Genomic DNA, 17249 nt, shown 5'->3' with positions numbered 1-17249 from the left:
AGGGAAGATGGGATGTCAGAAGGGTCCATGTTACCAATTTCTTGAGCTATTTAAATACCTTTCTAAAAGTAGCTAGAGACTTGATTCTTTATAAAGGAGCCAGTTCAGAAATAACACTGAAAAGAGCAATTTAGAATGAAGAACAAATAATTCACTAGTCGAGGCAGCCTGTAAGGTTCAGATTTAAACTCGTTTAGTGAGAATTTCTCTTACATTCAAGAGAAAAATGGGGAGGGAGTTAAAGGTGCATGTATTTTATAAGCCAGTATAACATGTTCAGTGCTATGGGGAGATCTCTTTTACAAATAAACATACTGAATTCCCCCTTGAGCATACTCATGTGGATGGCTTTGCTTTTCCATACCTGAAGATGTGACGACTGTAACTTACTTTGCGGCATGCCCTCTCTGGCTCTGCTGAGAGAGCCTGCGGGAAGATGGACCAGCTTCCTCCGGTGAAGCAGAAAGGCAGCTCCAGGGGAAGAGGCAATTAGTAAGCATTTTATTCAAAATACAGTTCCCTGAGCTTGTGAATGATACAGAGCAGGTCTCGTCTGGATCAGTCTCAAAGGACTCTTGATCTTAAAGGACAAATAAAGCCTCAAACATGTTGTCCTATTTATATCATAAAGGTTAAATGTTAAAGAACATTGTGGATCTGATCACAAGGATTAATTTTCCTCCATCTGCTTTCCCTTGGGCTTGGCATGTGATACATCTGTGCGTATCCAAAGACTGCTTCGTATTGCACAAGAAGAATTTTTGCTTTCTAAAATGAGTTTGAGACAAATCAGGCTAGTTTGGATAGAACTGAATAATACAATGGAAATGAGCATACTCTAGCAGAGGCAGCTGAAGTTGGAGCTCCTGTTTTTTTCATGCACAAAGGTAGAAGTGAGGTGAGAGGGAATTCCTTAGCCGGTAACACAGACTAGTCAAATTCTCAAATCACAATACAAGACAGACCCTCCCAGCAGGGTAGCCTTGGCAAAGCTCCAAAATTATTTTCTAACTCCCTTTTCAACAGTTGCTTCAATTGCCTCATTTTTCATCCTGTTGAGTTCTGTTGTCTGAGTCATACTCAGTCTGAAAACTGAACTAGCCAGCTGATTTCTTGAAGACATTTGCATTTTTAAAATACATAGATTAAAACACTCTCCTTTTTTGTTGAAAAGTTTAGCATTCTGTGTTATCTTTCAAGGCACACCAGAAGGTAGTTCTTTTACTGTCTCCACATTTCTTTGTAATTGGATCTTTATGGCTTTCCCGAGTGGGTTAATGAAAGAGATGCACTGTTCTACGTGAGTGTAATTGTTTTAGGCTGTTGAGGGATCAGAAAAAAAGCAGGAATTATAGCAATTAATTAAGGATGACATGAAGTTCAACTTTTTAGGAAAAAGGAAAAACAACAGAAGAGACAGGTTTTTCTGTGCCCGCTTTTGGGTGCAACTTTACTCAATTCAGGCCAAAGCACTGTGGCCTGAAGGACGTGCAGCAACTCCCTGTTGTTCTGTTAGCACTCCCATTTGCACTTATTTTGCCAGATGCAACAAAGAAACAGAAATCTACTAACTTAAACTAGTTATTTTACATGAACCAAATTTGTTCACATCTCTTAGATGACCCAACCAGAACCCCACCAGGGTAGTAGTTCTGCAAAATAACAGTGCATTTTAGACCTCGGTGGAACAGAGGAAAAATTCACTTTGCCTAAGGAAACCTTGCACAGTGGACAGATTAGCAAACCCAAAATTTCCAACCTACAAAGTCTTAAAAGTAATTCCTATTTCCAAAGCATTTTAGCCTCCACCCAGCCACTCATCTAAGCACAGGCCTTGGCCCATTGCTCTATAATCTCCCACCAAATCTCCTACGAGCGAGACTTTTTCAGATGTATTTATGGCCTTATCACATTTGCCCATGCATTTGTTCTTGGTTTTTAAGGAACTACAGATCTGGCTCCAACACTACCTCACAGGGGAGTTTTAACCCATTGATGCTTTTTATTCACAAGCTGCTACGACGTTCGCTAACAGTGCCTCGGGGAAGTGGGTGCTGGAGCGCAAGGCCTGGGGTGCAGTTGCTGTCTGTGGTGCCCTGTTAGCGAGGCGGCTGCCACAGCAGCACGGGTGAAGAAGCTTCCTCACGTTTGTGAGCCTTGCTCCTGGTTCTGCACGCCCTGGCTGGGCAGGGGTTATGCCGTCAGCCTCTGGGCTGCATGAGCTCCGAGCTGGGGGAGGAAAATGGTGCCTTCAGCTGGCTCCTGGGTTTGCTGGGGTGTCTCATGCTGGGCACGTGCAGAAGCAGGAGCACAGGGTTGCAGGTTTTACACACAGCCCCACAGTCTATTCTGCCAATATACTAATATTTTCTCAATATTTTAGGAATAGCTGAAAGGCCATTTTTAGCAAATTACCAGTTCTCCCAGAATAGAAAAGCCAGCTCTAATGCAAAATTCTCTGCTTGGAAAGAGACAGCAGGAGAGGGGATTTTATCTGTGGCTATTACTATCTACACAGCCTGTCACTGTTCACACACAATATAAGTAATTTTTCACTTGTCTCTGGGGGATGTTGCTTTGCGCTGAAGTATAGAGGCACTGTACCATGACACGGGTAAGTGACATTTGTTGCTGGCTTTCCTAGCTTGGGCAAATGCTGCCCATGTCCCCAGGTACTGGGACTGCTGATGCTACAAACTCCCGAAGTGGGACTGGAGTTTTTTGTATTTTGGGAAATACAAGGCATTTTCAGAAGCATCTTTTCTTGCCTCGCTATGTTATTAGATATCCAGGCAGGAGCCAATTGTGGCAAGTCAAAAGGATTGCTGAAATACACTTTGAATTAGAAGGTGCATGAGACAAAAGAAAAAAACCCAGCCTTAACACATCTGTGCTTGCAGTGGCTCACTAGTGCTTGGGCTGGTTCCCACTTCCCTCTTCCTAAAATAAGCTATATTTATTTTTATCTTAATGGGTTAGGACTGCAGTTCCTAAGCAGAGCTAATGGTCTCAAGGGCATCCTTTAAGTTTAAACAGAGATTTGACTCATTTTTATGGGGGCTTTTGGAGAGGGACAATCACTCTCTGAAGACTGCTCACAGACGTCCAAACTCCTTTTAGGTAGGGCAATAAAAATTACTCAAATCACCAGTCCACACTAAGCCAGGAGGCCTGTTGGGTAGAAAAATGCTTTTTCCTTCCCATTAGTATCTCAAAAAAAACCCCAAAGCACCTACACTCATCTTTGAAGAGAGGTCCACTTTCATTGCCATCACCCAGTGCAATGGAAGGCTGGATTTAGGCTGCCTCCAGCCTCTGAGTGAACTGCAGTAATTTTGGCATTTGTAGCCAAATAAAATGACTCAGCAAAGCCTTTGCTGCAAGGTCGGTATCTGTAATGGTGAAATGTGTTACTGTGTGGAAAGCAAATGAAGCAAAAATCTTTCCTCACTGGGATCCAGTCCCGTCCTGCTGTCCTGGGGCGGGATCTGGCTATCACCCACCTTTAGACACTCGTGTTTCTCATCCAAAGCATATGCACAGGCTATAGTGGAGCTAAAATTACAGTTTTTACTCCATAGGTGCTGGATGAAGCACCTTTTCCTTGCAACCGAGCCTTTTGTCCCCCAACAATCTTTATCTAAAGAATGTAGAGCCACTGCGTGTTGTGCCAAGGGCACTGGTGGGGATGCAGGGGATGCAGGCACGGGGACAGGACCACGCCAGCCCAGAGCATTGCCCAGCCCAGGCAAGGCAGCACCTCTTGGGCTGGGGCAGGGACTACGAGGGGCGGTACGGGCAGGGCGGCTTTTCTGCAGAGGAGGAAGCACCACGACAGGCCCCACAGCCCATCCATGGTGGGGACCCGCACCCCCAGCCCTACACATGTCCCATGGGGGTCTGCCAAGGTGGATGTCAGCCCGAGCTAGCCCCCACACTGCAGCAACAAGCCGCCTTCCCCATGATCGATGGTGAAACCATGTTGGTTATGGCAGAGAGGCTTTTGCTAAAAAGCAGCCCAGAAGGGACACAATCTCTTGTAACGCTTCCTTGCAACATCTAGAAACAAAATGGACTGAGAACCGAGTCTCATGGCTGCTCTGCTTCTCTGTGAACGGGCAGTTTATTTATTTAACAGTGTGCTGCCAAACATGTTCTTCGGCAGAGCTGTCTGGGACCCGGGGTGAGCTCAGCTCAGCGCTGCAGCACAGACATATTTTCCATCTGCCTGGCAGGAGCTTCCCAGCGTTGCCTCTCCCTGTACTGCTGAACTAGGTCAGGCTCTTGCTGCCTTCAGCATGCTGTGGATCTGGGCACAAAATCACCAGTAACCACAAATTCCCCTGAACTGCCTGGCAGGACTGCTGTATTTTCAAGCATCGTTTCACCCCTGACTAATTCCATATCCAACCCAAAGCCCTGGTGCCTCAGCACAGCTGCCATGGGGCAGGTTTGGGATAAGTATAAGGGCTTTTTCTTCTCAACACCATTAGTGTCTGAGGCAGCTGCTGTGGCTTCCCAGGCCGATCGACTGGCACCCTGGCAAAGCCCACAGGAAGTTCTCATCTGGTTTCATAAGAAACCTGAGGTGGGACCCGTGCACATGCAATGCCTTGAGCCCTTTGCCTGACTCCAGCCCCACACCTGGGCAGGGGAGGCTCTCCAGGAGAACTGGGTTCCTACAAACTTTATGGAAACAGACAAAAAGTGACAATTCACATTCAACCGATCACCAGAGCTTCCCCAAGGGAGAGTGGCTCTTGGAGGTGGGGGTGTCCCCACCTGTGCTCACACCAATGCCAAGGGGGAAGTGGAGCTGGGGGCAGGTCCCCATGGGCACACCAGAGCTCTGCAGCCATATGGTAGCTTTCCTAAAACAGCCCAGTGAAATCTAAAGCGATGATTGCATGGGTTTGGGGAGGGGGGTTGTTCTCCTGAGGGCTGTTCAATAGCTGGGAGCATGGCTGAGTTGTCAGGGAGCAGGGGACTGGCTCTGAAGATCTGCAGGACCATTGGCAGAGCCCGAGAACAGCCCTGTGCTTCCTTGGCCAAACATTCCCACCCCTCCCAGAGGCAGCTGAACTGACTACAGCTCACAAAGCAAACTGTATACATACTTCATTTTTACATTATATCCATTCCCACAACAGCAAGTGCAGGGGAAAGTTTAAAAAAAATAATCCCACAACAGCTCCAATAAGATAAATTCTGGCAGAGCAAGGAATGATACTTCCAGCGTACTCCCAATCAGCTAATAATCTGCACTGAGCAGAAAATATTTACTGGCTGGAGAGCAGCAGGGCAGGATCTGGAGCCCGGCCACTGAGCACACGCCTGTCCCAAGCCCCACGCAGGATCCTGGCCAGGGCAGAGCAGGAACCACACACCCACAAGCAGGACCTGCAGGCTGCAGCCAGGACCACCAGCGACCCCCTCTACTGGGTGATGATGGCCCCAGGGCCATTGCTGCCCTCCCAGCAGGGTGATGGGTCCCCCATAAACTCCCACGCTGCCAGCCTGGGCAGCCGTGGGGCCAGGCTCTACTTCTGGGTCATCTCACTGCTCCTGTTTAGACTCTCCCCTCTGCTCCCTTAAAAAGGCAAGTCTGGTCTGAGTCTGGTCCATACCAACCTTGGCAGAATCACAGGGCATCCTCCAAAGCAGGGAGGGATGGAGGAGGTGGGGAGGCGGGGAGGGGGGTCAGGAAACTCTTCAACTCTTTTTGGTCTCTCTGCACCTCCCTGGGGGCTGTTAGGGAAGCACTGTCGATTTTGAGAGTTGTAAGGTATTTGCAAATTCTGAGTTTAATGGGCTGGTATAAACTGGGGTATCAACACTTCTCAGAGTTACAACACCATGACTTGCTGCAGCAGAAGGAAAAGAAGGGACAGGGATTTATTGCAATTCAACGCTTCTGTGTTGGCAGAGCTAAAGCTGAACTCTGGCTTCAGCCACTTCTTCTGGTATTACTGCTTTACCTCAAGCAATTGCTAGGAGTTCTGTAATTACTTTGCAAGCTTAAAACAAAATCCCAACCCTTTCCAAAGACAGAATCATTCCCACCATGTCATCCCTATGGCAATGTCTCTGTGTTTTGTCTCACATGTTCACCCAAAGCAGAGCTGAGGTATGTGCAGTTTCCTCTCAAAATTCACATTTGCAAAGCTGCTGCTTCACTACAATGTCCTGTATTCAAGCCTGGAGGGATTGAATAAAGACAAATATTACTGGTTTGTCTAAACTGTTTTAGAAGCTAGTTTCCACCCTTAGGACAAGATTTGCTTCCCTTGCTAATGCTGCAGGATCAAGTGTCAAAGTTGTTCCCTAGTGTGATCTGAGTTACCCATCCCCTTACGTCCCTACAGCAGAGAGGGGCAGAACTGGTCAGAAATGATCCAGGCAACTCCTGAGCCCTTCGTACAAGACTGCAAGAGATAAAGGGAACAGCTCCCCAAGCATCAAGAGCTTTCCAGCCATATGTGCGTAAAAATTTCTTCCCATGCCACGTGACAGAGGAAGAGGCGCAGACCCATTACACAATAATAAAAATATGCCTTTGGCAACATTGAGCCAAAACCTGGAGCTGCTGCAAGAAGCTAGCAATCTGCACAAAAAGGAGTAAAACATTAATAAAAAAGACAGAAGTCAATCTTGCACACCCCTCAGGACACTGCTGCGGCAGGACAGGGCTTGGACTCCATGCATGACAGCGATCTGCAGCAAAACATCTGCTTAAAATAGTGTCAGTTCCCAGCGCCTGTCAAGATCTCACTGAAGAGATTAGTCGTGGTAAGTAGATTCACTTTTCCTTTTTTTTTTCCCTCCCTCCTCTTAACCTTAACTTCAAAAACTTACCAAATAAGGTCTAAATCATTGAGCACTCAGGTTTCCAACGCTTGCACGGGAATCCATAAAGGCAACAATCGCCAGTTAAAAGAAATACCCTAGGAAGGAAACATTCCTCAGACTTTTGCTGGGAGCACCCACCTCGTACAGCTGAAACCGCAGCCTCTCCCTTTGCTCTGGTACAGATCGGCAGCTTCTGTAACAGGGCTTTAGCTCAGGGCTCGGAAAGGTTTGCCACGGGCACCCCTGTCTGCCTCAAGCTGAGACGGTGATGCAGGCTCAGGCACAGAAGATACACTGCTCTCCTTTATCTCCTTTGACACTGCTTTGTGCGATAGCAGATAACAGATCAAACTCATATCTGGTACAACTACCTCACTGGCTTATGTCAGAAATTGAATACATCCATTTCAGCTGCTGTCACCAGCAGCACACCTTATTTTATCTAAATCAGCCCCACGTGCCCAAGGGCTCCTTGTGCTTCCACCCGAGGGATGCTACAGGGCAACCACCAGAGTGGAGAATTAGACTCACAGGAGTAATGATTATTTTGAAGACTAATTAAGATGCCTTGAGGTATGCCAGGAAATTCTGAAGCACGAAGATGGTTGTTTTGTTTAAGAAAGCCTAGAATATTGAAAGGAAACCAAGTAGAAAGTCACGGTCCAGTCGTTTGTTTGCTGCTGGGTCCCTTCTCGGGCTACCAGGACATCCTGCTCCTCCCTCCCTCCGAGCAGCAATTCCCCCCAGCCTCTCTCCTTTCTGTCCCCCACTGCGCTTTTCCTCCCCATGGGCAGGCACACATCACCACCACATGGCACAGCGTGGCTTCCCTGGCCAAAAATCATCGTCCGGCCTCCACACCACGTCTGGCAAATGCTCAGGGATTTTCCCTCTGACAGGATTTCAGCCCAGCTGCCCTGTAAGCACCAGAAAGTACAATTGATCCTTCATGCCTGGGCCTCACTTACAGCAAAATCTTTTCTTAGAGAAACACCTTTTTAATGCATAAATATCTATAGGATTTGTCTGGCTTCCTAACTGTGAAGCGGCCCAGGAAGCTCACCTGCAGCAGGGCTGGGATGAGGGTGGTTGCACAGGGGCTTGCAGGAGCCACGTGAAGCAGGATGTTGTGGCAGCCAGAGCTATAGGGGAGACGTGGCAAGAGATGTGTCCCCTCAGGCTGATGCCTGTGAGGCCCCTCCAGCAGCAGCAAGCCCATCGCATGCTGCAGCAGCCAGCAGGAACAGGAGCTGCAGGCTGGGACTGGGGACTGCAAGGAGCCCTGTGGGATACAGCTCCTAGGAATGGAGGCTCTCAGGTGACAGTGACGTACTGTAGCTTCAGCAACAAGGAGTGTGCTTAGAAAAGCTGTTAGAGAGCACGGGCTTGCAGGATCCCTGCACAGGTGCTTCACGTGCTACAAAAGCTCACAGGATGCTCGGGTTTCAGCATGGAGCGGTTGGGTTCAAATTCTGCTGAGTCTACAAATATCTACTTCAAACAGGCCCCTTCGGGCAGCCCACCCACTCCCAGCATTCCTCAATCCTGCAGAAAGCTAAGCCCCAGTGTCCCCTCCCCAGCCCCTGCAGCCTCTGCCTGAGCCCCGGCAGGGAGAGAAGGGCCCACTGAGGCAAGGAGTGGTGACAACAAAATGTCCTAAAACAGAAAGTGAGTATCACGTAAAGGCCATGAGGCAGAGTCAGAACATCCCATTTCAGACACATGCTTGGAGTCATTCATTACATTTTATTATATAATTATAGTGAAGGCCCCTAAACATGCACCTCCTTAGGAAGAAAGAAGACAGTAAATGCTCGGCTCTGCATGTACCACACTTGCAAATCAGAGATGCTCTGTCTTTATTGGTTTATTTGCCCTGAGGTATTTTCTATAAAGATGTGTTCCAGCTCTAAGATTCAGGAGTGAACATTTTCCAAAATCATCCCTTCCTGGTTTGCTTCCTGACAAGTATTTCCCAAAATTACCCAGTGGGGATTCACAGCACAGTTTTACAGACTACGTTGATCCCAGGGGATGCCCTGGACCCACAGCAGCAATTTCCATTGGTTCAGGTGAGGGACACAGGGAATCATTGTCTCAAACCCAGCTGATGGACACCTGTCACTCCACCTGTCTGCCTCATCTTTCGACCTCAGGGTTCAGACACTGACAGCACATTTTTGAGCCTCTGTCCTCTCTCTCTGGGTGGAGGTTTGACCCAGCTATGATGAGAACGTGAGCTCTCAGACAGAACCTACCTAGCATCTGGGAGCTGAAAGGATCTTTCCTCCAAGACCCTTCACCTCAGAGCCATGAAGTGTTGCCCTTGTCCATCACATGCCCACCACAAGTTGCACCATTTCCTGAGCCTGAGGGCTTGGTCTTCTTTGCCTGAGCAACCTAGAAAGCACCACTGCTGCTAAATGTCAGAAGACATCACTTCAGAGTGACTCAATGGATAGATAGGGTATTTTTAAGTATTGGGAAGAAAAGCATTTCTACATGCACGAGATCTTGCCCATCACCAACATGCTGTCACCAAGACACACATGAATGGCTGGAGCACCTCTGCTATGGCCCAAGCTCGGCACCAACATGCTTGATAACCTCAGAGAAGTGCTGGTGCTGCCCCAGGCTCTGCTGAGGAGAAGCTGGGGCATGGCAGCCCTGAGGCCTGGCCAGCTGTGCCCGTGCTGCAGACAACGAGCTGGCTTGTTTAAGTGAAGCTGGTCCACTTTGTTTTCCTATGCTGAAATCAGTGCCTGATAGCAGTGCCCTCCCCGGGTGCTGAGGAGTTGGACGTTGGCATTTCAGCAGCAGGTACAAGTTACAGCCATCGGCTGGTGCCTGCGCTCAGTCACAGTGCGGGATCTCCTCCCTGAGCAGCCCTCCACCACCAGTCAGCTCCTGTAAGCCCCCGGGCACAGCACTCACTCTCGCACAACAGGCACTGGTCATGGCCAAAAAGTCTTCAAAACCCTGTTAGCAAAGATATTAATTAAAATGCATTAGAAAAGTAAGACCTCAGCTGAAACCATGCTGCAGGCCCTCCAGTGATAGGCCTGCCGCCGTACTCTGGAGAGGAAAGATGCTGATCTGTTTCCAATTTGCTTTTTGGAGCTCATACATTCTACATTGAGGAGCAATTTTCCTTTTAAGGTGGAACAGCATGAGGTTTGTTTTCTTTCAAAGAGATTTCTTTAAGAGGTTATTTATAGATTCTCTTGTGAATGCGACTGTGCTTTGCATCCCACACGCACTGCTGTGATGTGGGATGAAACGTTCTTGTGGAGCCGTTAATTAACACCGACTTGGGAGCTGTGCCAGAGCAGGGCTCCAGGTAGTCAAATATTCCCCGGCTATCCAAGTACCAGTGCTACTAACCTCCCAGCCTCAGGGTATTTTGTGTTTACCACTTTTTATGCCATCAGGTCAACTAGCTGGGTTGTCTGAAGGTCATAGAAGTTCTTATGGTAAGAAACTTTAAGAGAAGGAGCTGTCCTGCCCTGTGTTCCCTCCTGCCCATTTCTTCTCTACATGAAGCAGTCCCAGTTTTTTTCTAAGCTATGCTCCACAATGACATTTTTCCTTGCCACAACTTATTAGTGTCATCCACCCCCATATGCCTCTCACTTCTCTTCTGCCCTATTTGAGGTGGTTACTAGGAAGAAGGGATGTAGCTTTCCTTGGGATCTCCCCACTCTGCAAGCATTTTAACGTTTTGTTTCCCTTTCTTTGAACTGAGAAGCCTTTATTCAGCTGTCCACATCAATACTGCTTGGTGATTTCTGTCTCACAAGACCATTAAGTCAACACCTTTCACCACCAACAAATAAACTTAGGTATAAGAAAAGCGAAAGAGAGCTGAAGAACAAAATGGCTTAGCAGCCAAATCCAGCCTGGAGATCTGTTTTGCATTTCCCACTCCTCTGCATGTTCTTAATTTTACATATCGCAGATCTGGGGGGCTCCCACTCAGCATTAATATGTAGCATATTGCTCGCTGGATTTGGAGCATGTAATACACATTTCCCTCCCTTCAGGAGCCGATACCAGGGTGAGAGCACTAAGGCCAACATGAAATTTTTACAATACTTCAAGCACCTTATTTCCAGTGCAGGAGTTAAACATAACACTGAGAAAATTCAATAGCTTCCCAGTATTTGACTTGATACCAAGCAGGACCTCACCTGGCTGAAAGGCCAATGACAGATTGAAAGGTCTGGGATATCCCACCTCATCTTCTATTCCATCTGTGTTTAACTACAAATTTGCTTTGGCACCAAAGAAGAAGAAATATGTGAAAGTCAGTTTTCTTGCTTTTAACCCTCACTTATATTCTGTGTTGCATTAGCAGGACTTCAGGATGTGAAAAGAAAGCCCATGCAAATAGATAATTCTTGTAAAATGTTTAACCACCTACTGTCAGAGGTAGCTGTAGCAAGGGAAAAGATTAAATTTCGTAAGAGTCTTTTCCATCAGATAAGAGCGTGTACCTCTTAGCCTAGGGGTAGGAGTTGTATCAAAGTGGTACATGGCTAATTCCTTTAAAAAACCCCAAACGCCAAAGCACCCCACCTTTGGCTTTAGCTCAATCTCTCCTAATCAGAGAGCTACTGAGCAAACAGTGAATCAGCCACAGATTCGTATGGGGCAGTTTTAGGCTTCGGGTCTCATTTCTCCAAGCTACTCCAGCTACGGAAGCTGAAAGAAAGCAAAAGGGCCAGGGATGCCTTTCATCCCCCCCACCAGCTTATTTCTCTATTCATACAACTGGAAAAGAGCCTGGCTCCATCAGTGTCTCCCCTCAGCCCATGGTCAGTGCCCACCAGGGAGCACTGGCCCTGCTGGGGAGCTGGTGGCCATGGCCATAACCTCCCTCATCAGCAGAGCAAAGGGAGGAAAAAGCCCTCAGCATAGGGATGCCTTCTGTTCCAAGGAGGGGATGGCAGGAGCACCTTTTCCCATGGGCAGTCAGAAACTGATACCATGAGGGAAATTTTTTTTACTATATCTGTAGTGATGTGCAGAACCCAGATTCTATTTTAAATGCTTCTAATGCCCAGAGTCCTAGGTGGGTCACGCATGAAGATGGGCTCTTATCAATCAGCCTGATTTTGAGCATCTTCTCTAAGCTGCTGATGCATCTCAGCGCTATTTCAAGATGAAGTGGAGTTATTCAAGAGTTGCACATGAAACACAGCTATTTGCCAACAGCTCCATGTGCAAACATCCAGAGGGATATTTTACTGTATATTAGCTATGCTGTATCATTAGCAGGCTCATGGCAATGGCATTATTCCAGAAATTATTTTTTATTGCTATCTCCCCATCCAGGAGCGAACAAGACAAGCCCTGGAGGCTCAGTCTCCTGCTGTGAATGAAAGCAGAGATTGGGATGCTCTAAAAAAGCCCTTGACATTTGTTATGCTTAAAGCAATGGTTCACTTTACAGAGGCAGGGGACAAACAACAGTTGGGGTTTTAACAGTTATCTGTTTTTCCAAGGTGGATGTTAGTAACAAACATAAAGAATGAGCTACTGACCCCCAAGAGAGGCTGGTCAGCACGGCAAGAGGTTAGAAAACCATCAGTGGAGGTTGCAGGGGGGCTGAGCATGGCTGCAGGGGCAGCTGCACCCCAACACTGCGCTGGAGACCTGGCAGGGGATAGGGCTGCAGGTTGTGCAGTGCCATGCAGCCGAGCTGCGATAGGGAACGGGACAGTCTCAGCCAGCCAAGGGGCTCAGTTCATGCCGCCAGGCAAAACGCAGTAAGGGCTGCCTTGACCCAAAGCCTCCGCAATCTCCTCTTCTAAATTCAGCCCTGAATCACATGAGGTTTTGTGCTTGGTAAGAAACCCCAGTACCCAGCCGCAGAGCAGGTCTCACTGCGGAAATTTACACCAAAACCCTTTCTCCTTCCTCCACTCTGGTAGTCCCAAGCAGCTGTCTGCTGCACCACTTTGCCATTGCTACTTGTGATTTGGGGGAAGGGAGGCCCAGGGAACAAAGTGAGGGATGGTCACAGACACGGACTTGGAGAAGGGCAAGTTTGAAAATAAAAATATTGATCAGACCTAGAAAACTCCATGAGCTAAATTCTTAAATTCATGTCACACCAAATCAAACAGCTCCCCCACCCTGCCAAAAAAAGCCCAGTTATCTCCCATTTTCATGCAAGTCTCTACAACACACCATCCTGGTGGAGAGGACACTGCTGCACTCACACATGCTGGCTACCACACGTAACAGCCATGTCCCGTCTCCTCCTTACAGGCTGCACCATGATCTCCGCTGTCCTCCTGCTCTGGACTGTGCCCTGTGTGGCAAACCACATTCTCGGGGGCTTTGCCAAGGGAGCGCTGCAGGAAGGTCCCCAGCTGGCGTGCAGCCTGCCAGGACCCCCTGGGCCACCTGGCCCGCCCGGCGCACCCGGGGCTCCGGGGACAGTCGGCAGGATGGGCTTCCCAGGCAAAGATGGCAAGGATGGCAAGGATGGGGATAAAGGCGAGCACGGCGATGAAGGTAGGAGAAAAACGCTTCTTACCACAAGGGTTAAAATGTAAAAGCAATAGTACAACACCTGAGATAACAACCTGTCACCCCAAATCCCAGCCCCAGGACAGACAATATCTCATTGGGAAACTCTTCTAGAAATTTCCACTCTCCCACCTTCAACATCTCACGCTTGTCTGCTCCTGCCAGGGTGGTTCAGACTCACATTATTTGATGATAGCATCTTAATGCTGTACGCAAATCCTATTGGCTACATTTTAAGAAGTGAGATTTTCCCTGTTCTGATAGATGCTCTCTAGATGAGACAAAGTGGTGGGCTCTGATTCCTGCTCTCAAGAGAAAAAAAGTCAGGTGAAAAAATTAAGTACTTGCTCCCCAAAGTGCTCTAGCTGGATGACAGGCACTGCTCTGACCATGCTCAACCTAAATCAAAGCAAATAACAATCCCTCTTTAATCCTGCGTGAGACTCTGCTTTAGATCCAGCCTCACAGTCAGTAAGCAGAGGGACCAGCTCTGAGAAAGCAGCCATTTCCCATTGCCACACTAGAGTGCACTCCTGATTCAGCATAATGCCAGCTTGACAAAGCTGCATCTTACTCTCTTCTCCCACGCCCAAAAGAGGGAATCTGGAGAACAGGTTTCCACCCACAGCTGCATTTAAATCTAGCCTTGCTATAGCAGGTCAAGAGACAGGGTACGAAGCTCCATGAATTTGTCTTATATCAGACACCACCGCAATCAGCAACATGCAGGAGTTCCAGCATCACTGTGACGGTCCAACTTGCTTCCCACCTCAAGGCAGTCCCTGCACTGGGTGTCTTCTGGTTCATGACTGGTTCATCCACCAGCTAGGCTGGGCTTTTTACTACACCTAGATATTATTTTTTTTTAAACAGTTTCATGTTAAGTATAAAAAAGAAAAAGAGAGAGGAGATTACAAGCACTCTATTATCTCAAACCTACGTTCTAAAGTCTTCACAAACCTGTCCCACTTCTAAAAAACCCAAACATTTAAAGCTTGTTCTTGGCTAGGTTTATAATTAATTACTCTTTTTTTCTCAAGTGAACCAGACAATTGAACAAACCTTTTGATCCTTAAAAGGACTCTCCTGCCCCCTAGTCCCACTGTTATCACGCCAACTCCCTACTTAACATGCCTAGTCAGACCTGGTGTCCAGCTCCAGGTGGTATTTCATCCAGATTCTCACCAGCAAAGTTTTCCTCCTAAATGATATACTGCTACAACGATGCAACCCCTTTCCGCTTGCCATATCATCTCTTTCACTGAAAAATTTACAAGGTTTTTTGTCTTCTAGGTCCACAAGGCAGAACAGGAAACCCTGGCAAACCAGGACCAAAGGGAAAAGCAGGAGCAATTGGCAAGGCAGGCCCACGAGGGCCCAAGGGTTTAAAGGGTAATCCTGGAAAAAACGGGGCACCAGGAAAGAAAGGGCCCAAAGGGAACAAGGGCGAGACCGGGATGCCAGGACCCTGCACCTGTAATGCTAACAAAGCCAAATCTGCCTTCTCTGTGGCAGTCTCAAAGAGCTACCCAAGGGAAAGGCTGCCCATCAAATTTGACAGGATCCTGATGAATGAGGGAGGACACTACAATGCTTCCAGTGGGAAATTTATATGCAGCATCCCAGGTATTTACTACTTCACTTACGATATCACTTTGGCCAACAAACATTTGGCCATTGGCTTGGTCCACAACGGGCAGTACCGGATCAAGACTTTTGATGCCAACACTGGGAACCATGATGTTGCCTCTGGATCAACCATCCTTTCTCTGAAGCAGGAAGATGAAGTATGGCTGCAGATCTTTTACTCAGAACAAAATGGGCTCTTTTATGATCCCTACTGGACAGACAGCTTATTTACCGGTTTCCTGATATATCCTGATCAAGATTATTACAATGAAATATAAGATGAGAAACTAGTCCGTGAGAAAAAATAGGAAATGCGCAAAACCTCAGTCCAGCAAAGTGTAGCCTGTACGTGGATATGTGTGGGATTATCATACAATCCCACATTTTTGGCGCTAACAGCCTGTATTGGCTATTTAGATATTTACTTGACATCATCAACTAGTCCACAGGGTACCAGGACCAGTAGGACTCACCTTTAAGCAGCCTCATGAATCTCTAAGTCTCGAAGTTGCCCATTATGTTTTCCATGAGGATTCCAACAGGCCATGCACATGTAATTCAAATACTGGTACGGAATGCTTTGAGTATTATAAAGCATGAAAACCAACAACCATTCCCTGAAAGCTGAGCGCAGAAGTGCCACTGATGCTGGAGACTATCACTGCAGCTCCTCCCCCTACACCCCATAATAGTAATAATCCTTGCCAATATGGAGTTACACTTTACCAGCTGCTTAAGAGTCAGGAAGTTGTCACCTAAAGTTGTAAAAGTAAGAGTGGCTCTCTGCCTCATCAAAGCAGTACTAACAAGTAAAAGCCTCTGGTCTAAATAGGAGATGACACAAAAGAGAGATCTCATTTTTAAAGGTAAGACTCCTCAGAAGACACAAGATGTTGTACCGAGCATCACTGGCGTTTCTCAGATTTCAGCTTCAATATACCAGCGCTGGTGTCCTGCATTTGGTTTCAGACAAGCGTTGGTAAGCTGTGACCAGAACCTGAAGTGGACTGGGGAAGCCAGATACCTGTGGGCCTCGAGCTATGGTGGAGGCTGAACTTTACAGATAAGACTCAACTGGCAAAGACAGCATGAGCCTTCACTCCAGAAACAGGTTCATTAATAACCCCCTGCTTCATCCCCTCCAGCTTTTGCTGGAAGGAGATGCTTGTGGTGCTGCTGAGATCCTCCTTGAGGGCTTAATGCTACAACTAGACCCTGTATCTTACTGCTGCTTTGCTTTTCTGATGTTGTATGTCAAATATTATGGATGCTACGAAATCAGTGTTGCGATTCTAAACTGTATGGAAAAAAACCCAGAAAACTAAAAAGCTGAACTTTTGCTCAGCTGAACCTTTTTTATTTTGCTAAACAGCTTTGCAACTTTTTGTTTTTCTCCTCTGTATCAGCTAATACAGGGACATGCTCCAAAAGGGTTCACTATTACCAGAGCAAAGAGTTCTATAAAGCCACTCCGTCTGGTTGCCACGCCCCAGGGCATCCAGCGTTCAGCAGAGGCCTCTGTCGCAGTAGCCAGATGGAAGGAGTTTCTTCCCCACTATCAGCGGCATCTTCCTGGTTTCCAGTCATACTTCACATCTTCTTTATCACTTGGTGAAAACTCTCGTGAAATTCCAGCTCCTCTGATCCTCATATGTAGGCATTGAAGGGATATCTCATAAGAACAAATATTTTTTTTAATCTTATTTTTACAAGTCAAAATACTTGCATGATTTTCATGAACTATAGTAATTGTGTTCTATCTTACAAAAATCCTTTCAAATACATTTTATAAAATAAAGCTGAACAAAAGTACTGCTGGAATAGTCTTGACATATATAAAAGTGGTTTCCCAGAAGGTATTTCAAAACTGTGTTACAGATTCCACAGACACTGCTGGGTTAGCGATGGATTTTGTAGGGGACGGTAAAATGGAGTATTTCTCCCCTCCCAGCCGGATGGGGAATGCAGAGAGTTTTCTGCTCTCTGTGCAAGAAAAGCTGCAAGGTGAAAGAATGGGATCCATCCATTGCCCTGACGCTGCTCACCCAGACAGCAGGTGCCCTTTCCTTGACAGTGGTTGCTCAGAGAATACATGTCTTATTCCAAAGCTCCCTCGTTTAGGGTGTGCTGGGGTGCATTTGCAGGCAGCTTCCCAAAGACAGCAGCAGTTCAAGAACTGCATTTCTCCCTCCTTGCCCAGCCCCACACTCCCACCCTGAGAGTCCCAGAGC

At 47.3% G+C, this 17249-nt stretch overlaps 1 protein-coding gene across 1 annotated transcript; it reads left to right on the top strand.

The window, feature by feature from the left end:
- The first annotated feature begins 6415 nt into the window (after nt 1-6415).
- Nucleotides 6416-16822, top strand: C1QTNF2 (C1q and TNF related 2). The gene is made up of 3 exons (XM_026858610.1): nt 6416-6789; nt 13126-13374; nt 14683-16822. Exons 2-3 carry the CDS (start codon nt 13134-13136, stop codon nt 15294-15296), a joined length of 855 nt encoding a protein of 284 aa, XP_026714411.1. The 5' UTR covers nt 6416-6789; nt 13126-13133; the 3' UTR covers nt 15297-16822.
- The last annotated feature ends 427 nt before the right edge of the window (nt 16823-17249 follow it).

Source organism: Athene cunicularia (assembly GCF_003259725.1).
Source record: "Athene cunicularia isolate RWA chromosome 13 unlocalized genomic scaffold, athCun1 chr13_part1, whole genome shotgun sequence".
In the NCBI taxonomy this organism is placed as follows: domain Eukaryota; kingdom Metazoa; phylum Chordata; class Aves; order Strigiformes; family Strigidae; genus Athene; species Athene cunicularia.
The sequence above is the reverse complement of the archived record's forward strand: the minus strand, read 5'-3'. Positions and strand labels throughout refer to the sequence as shown.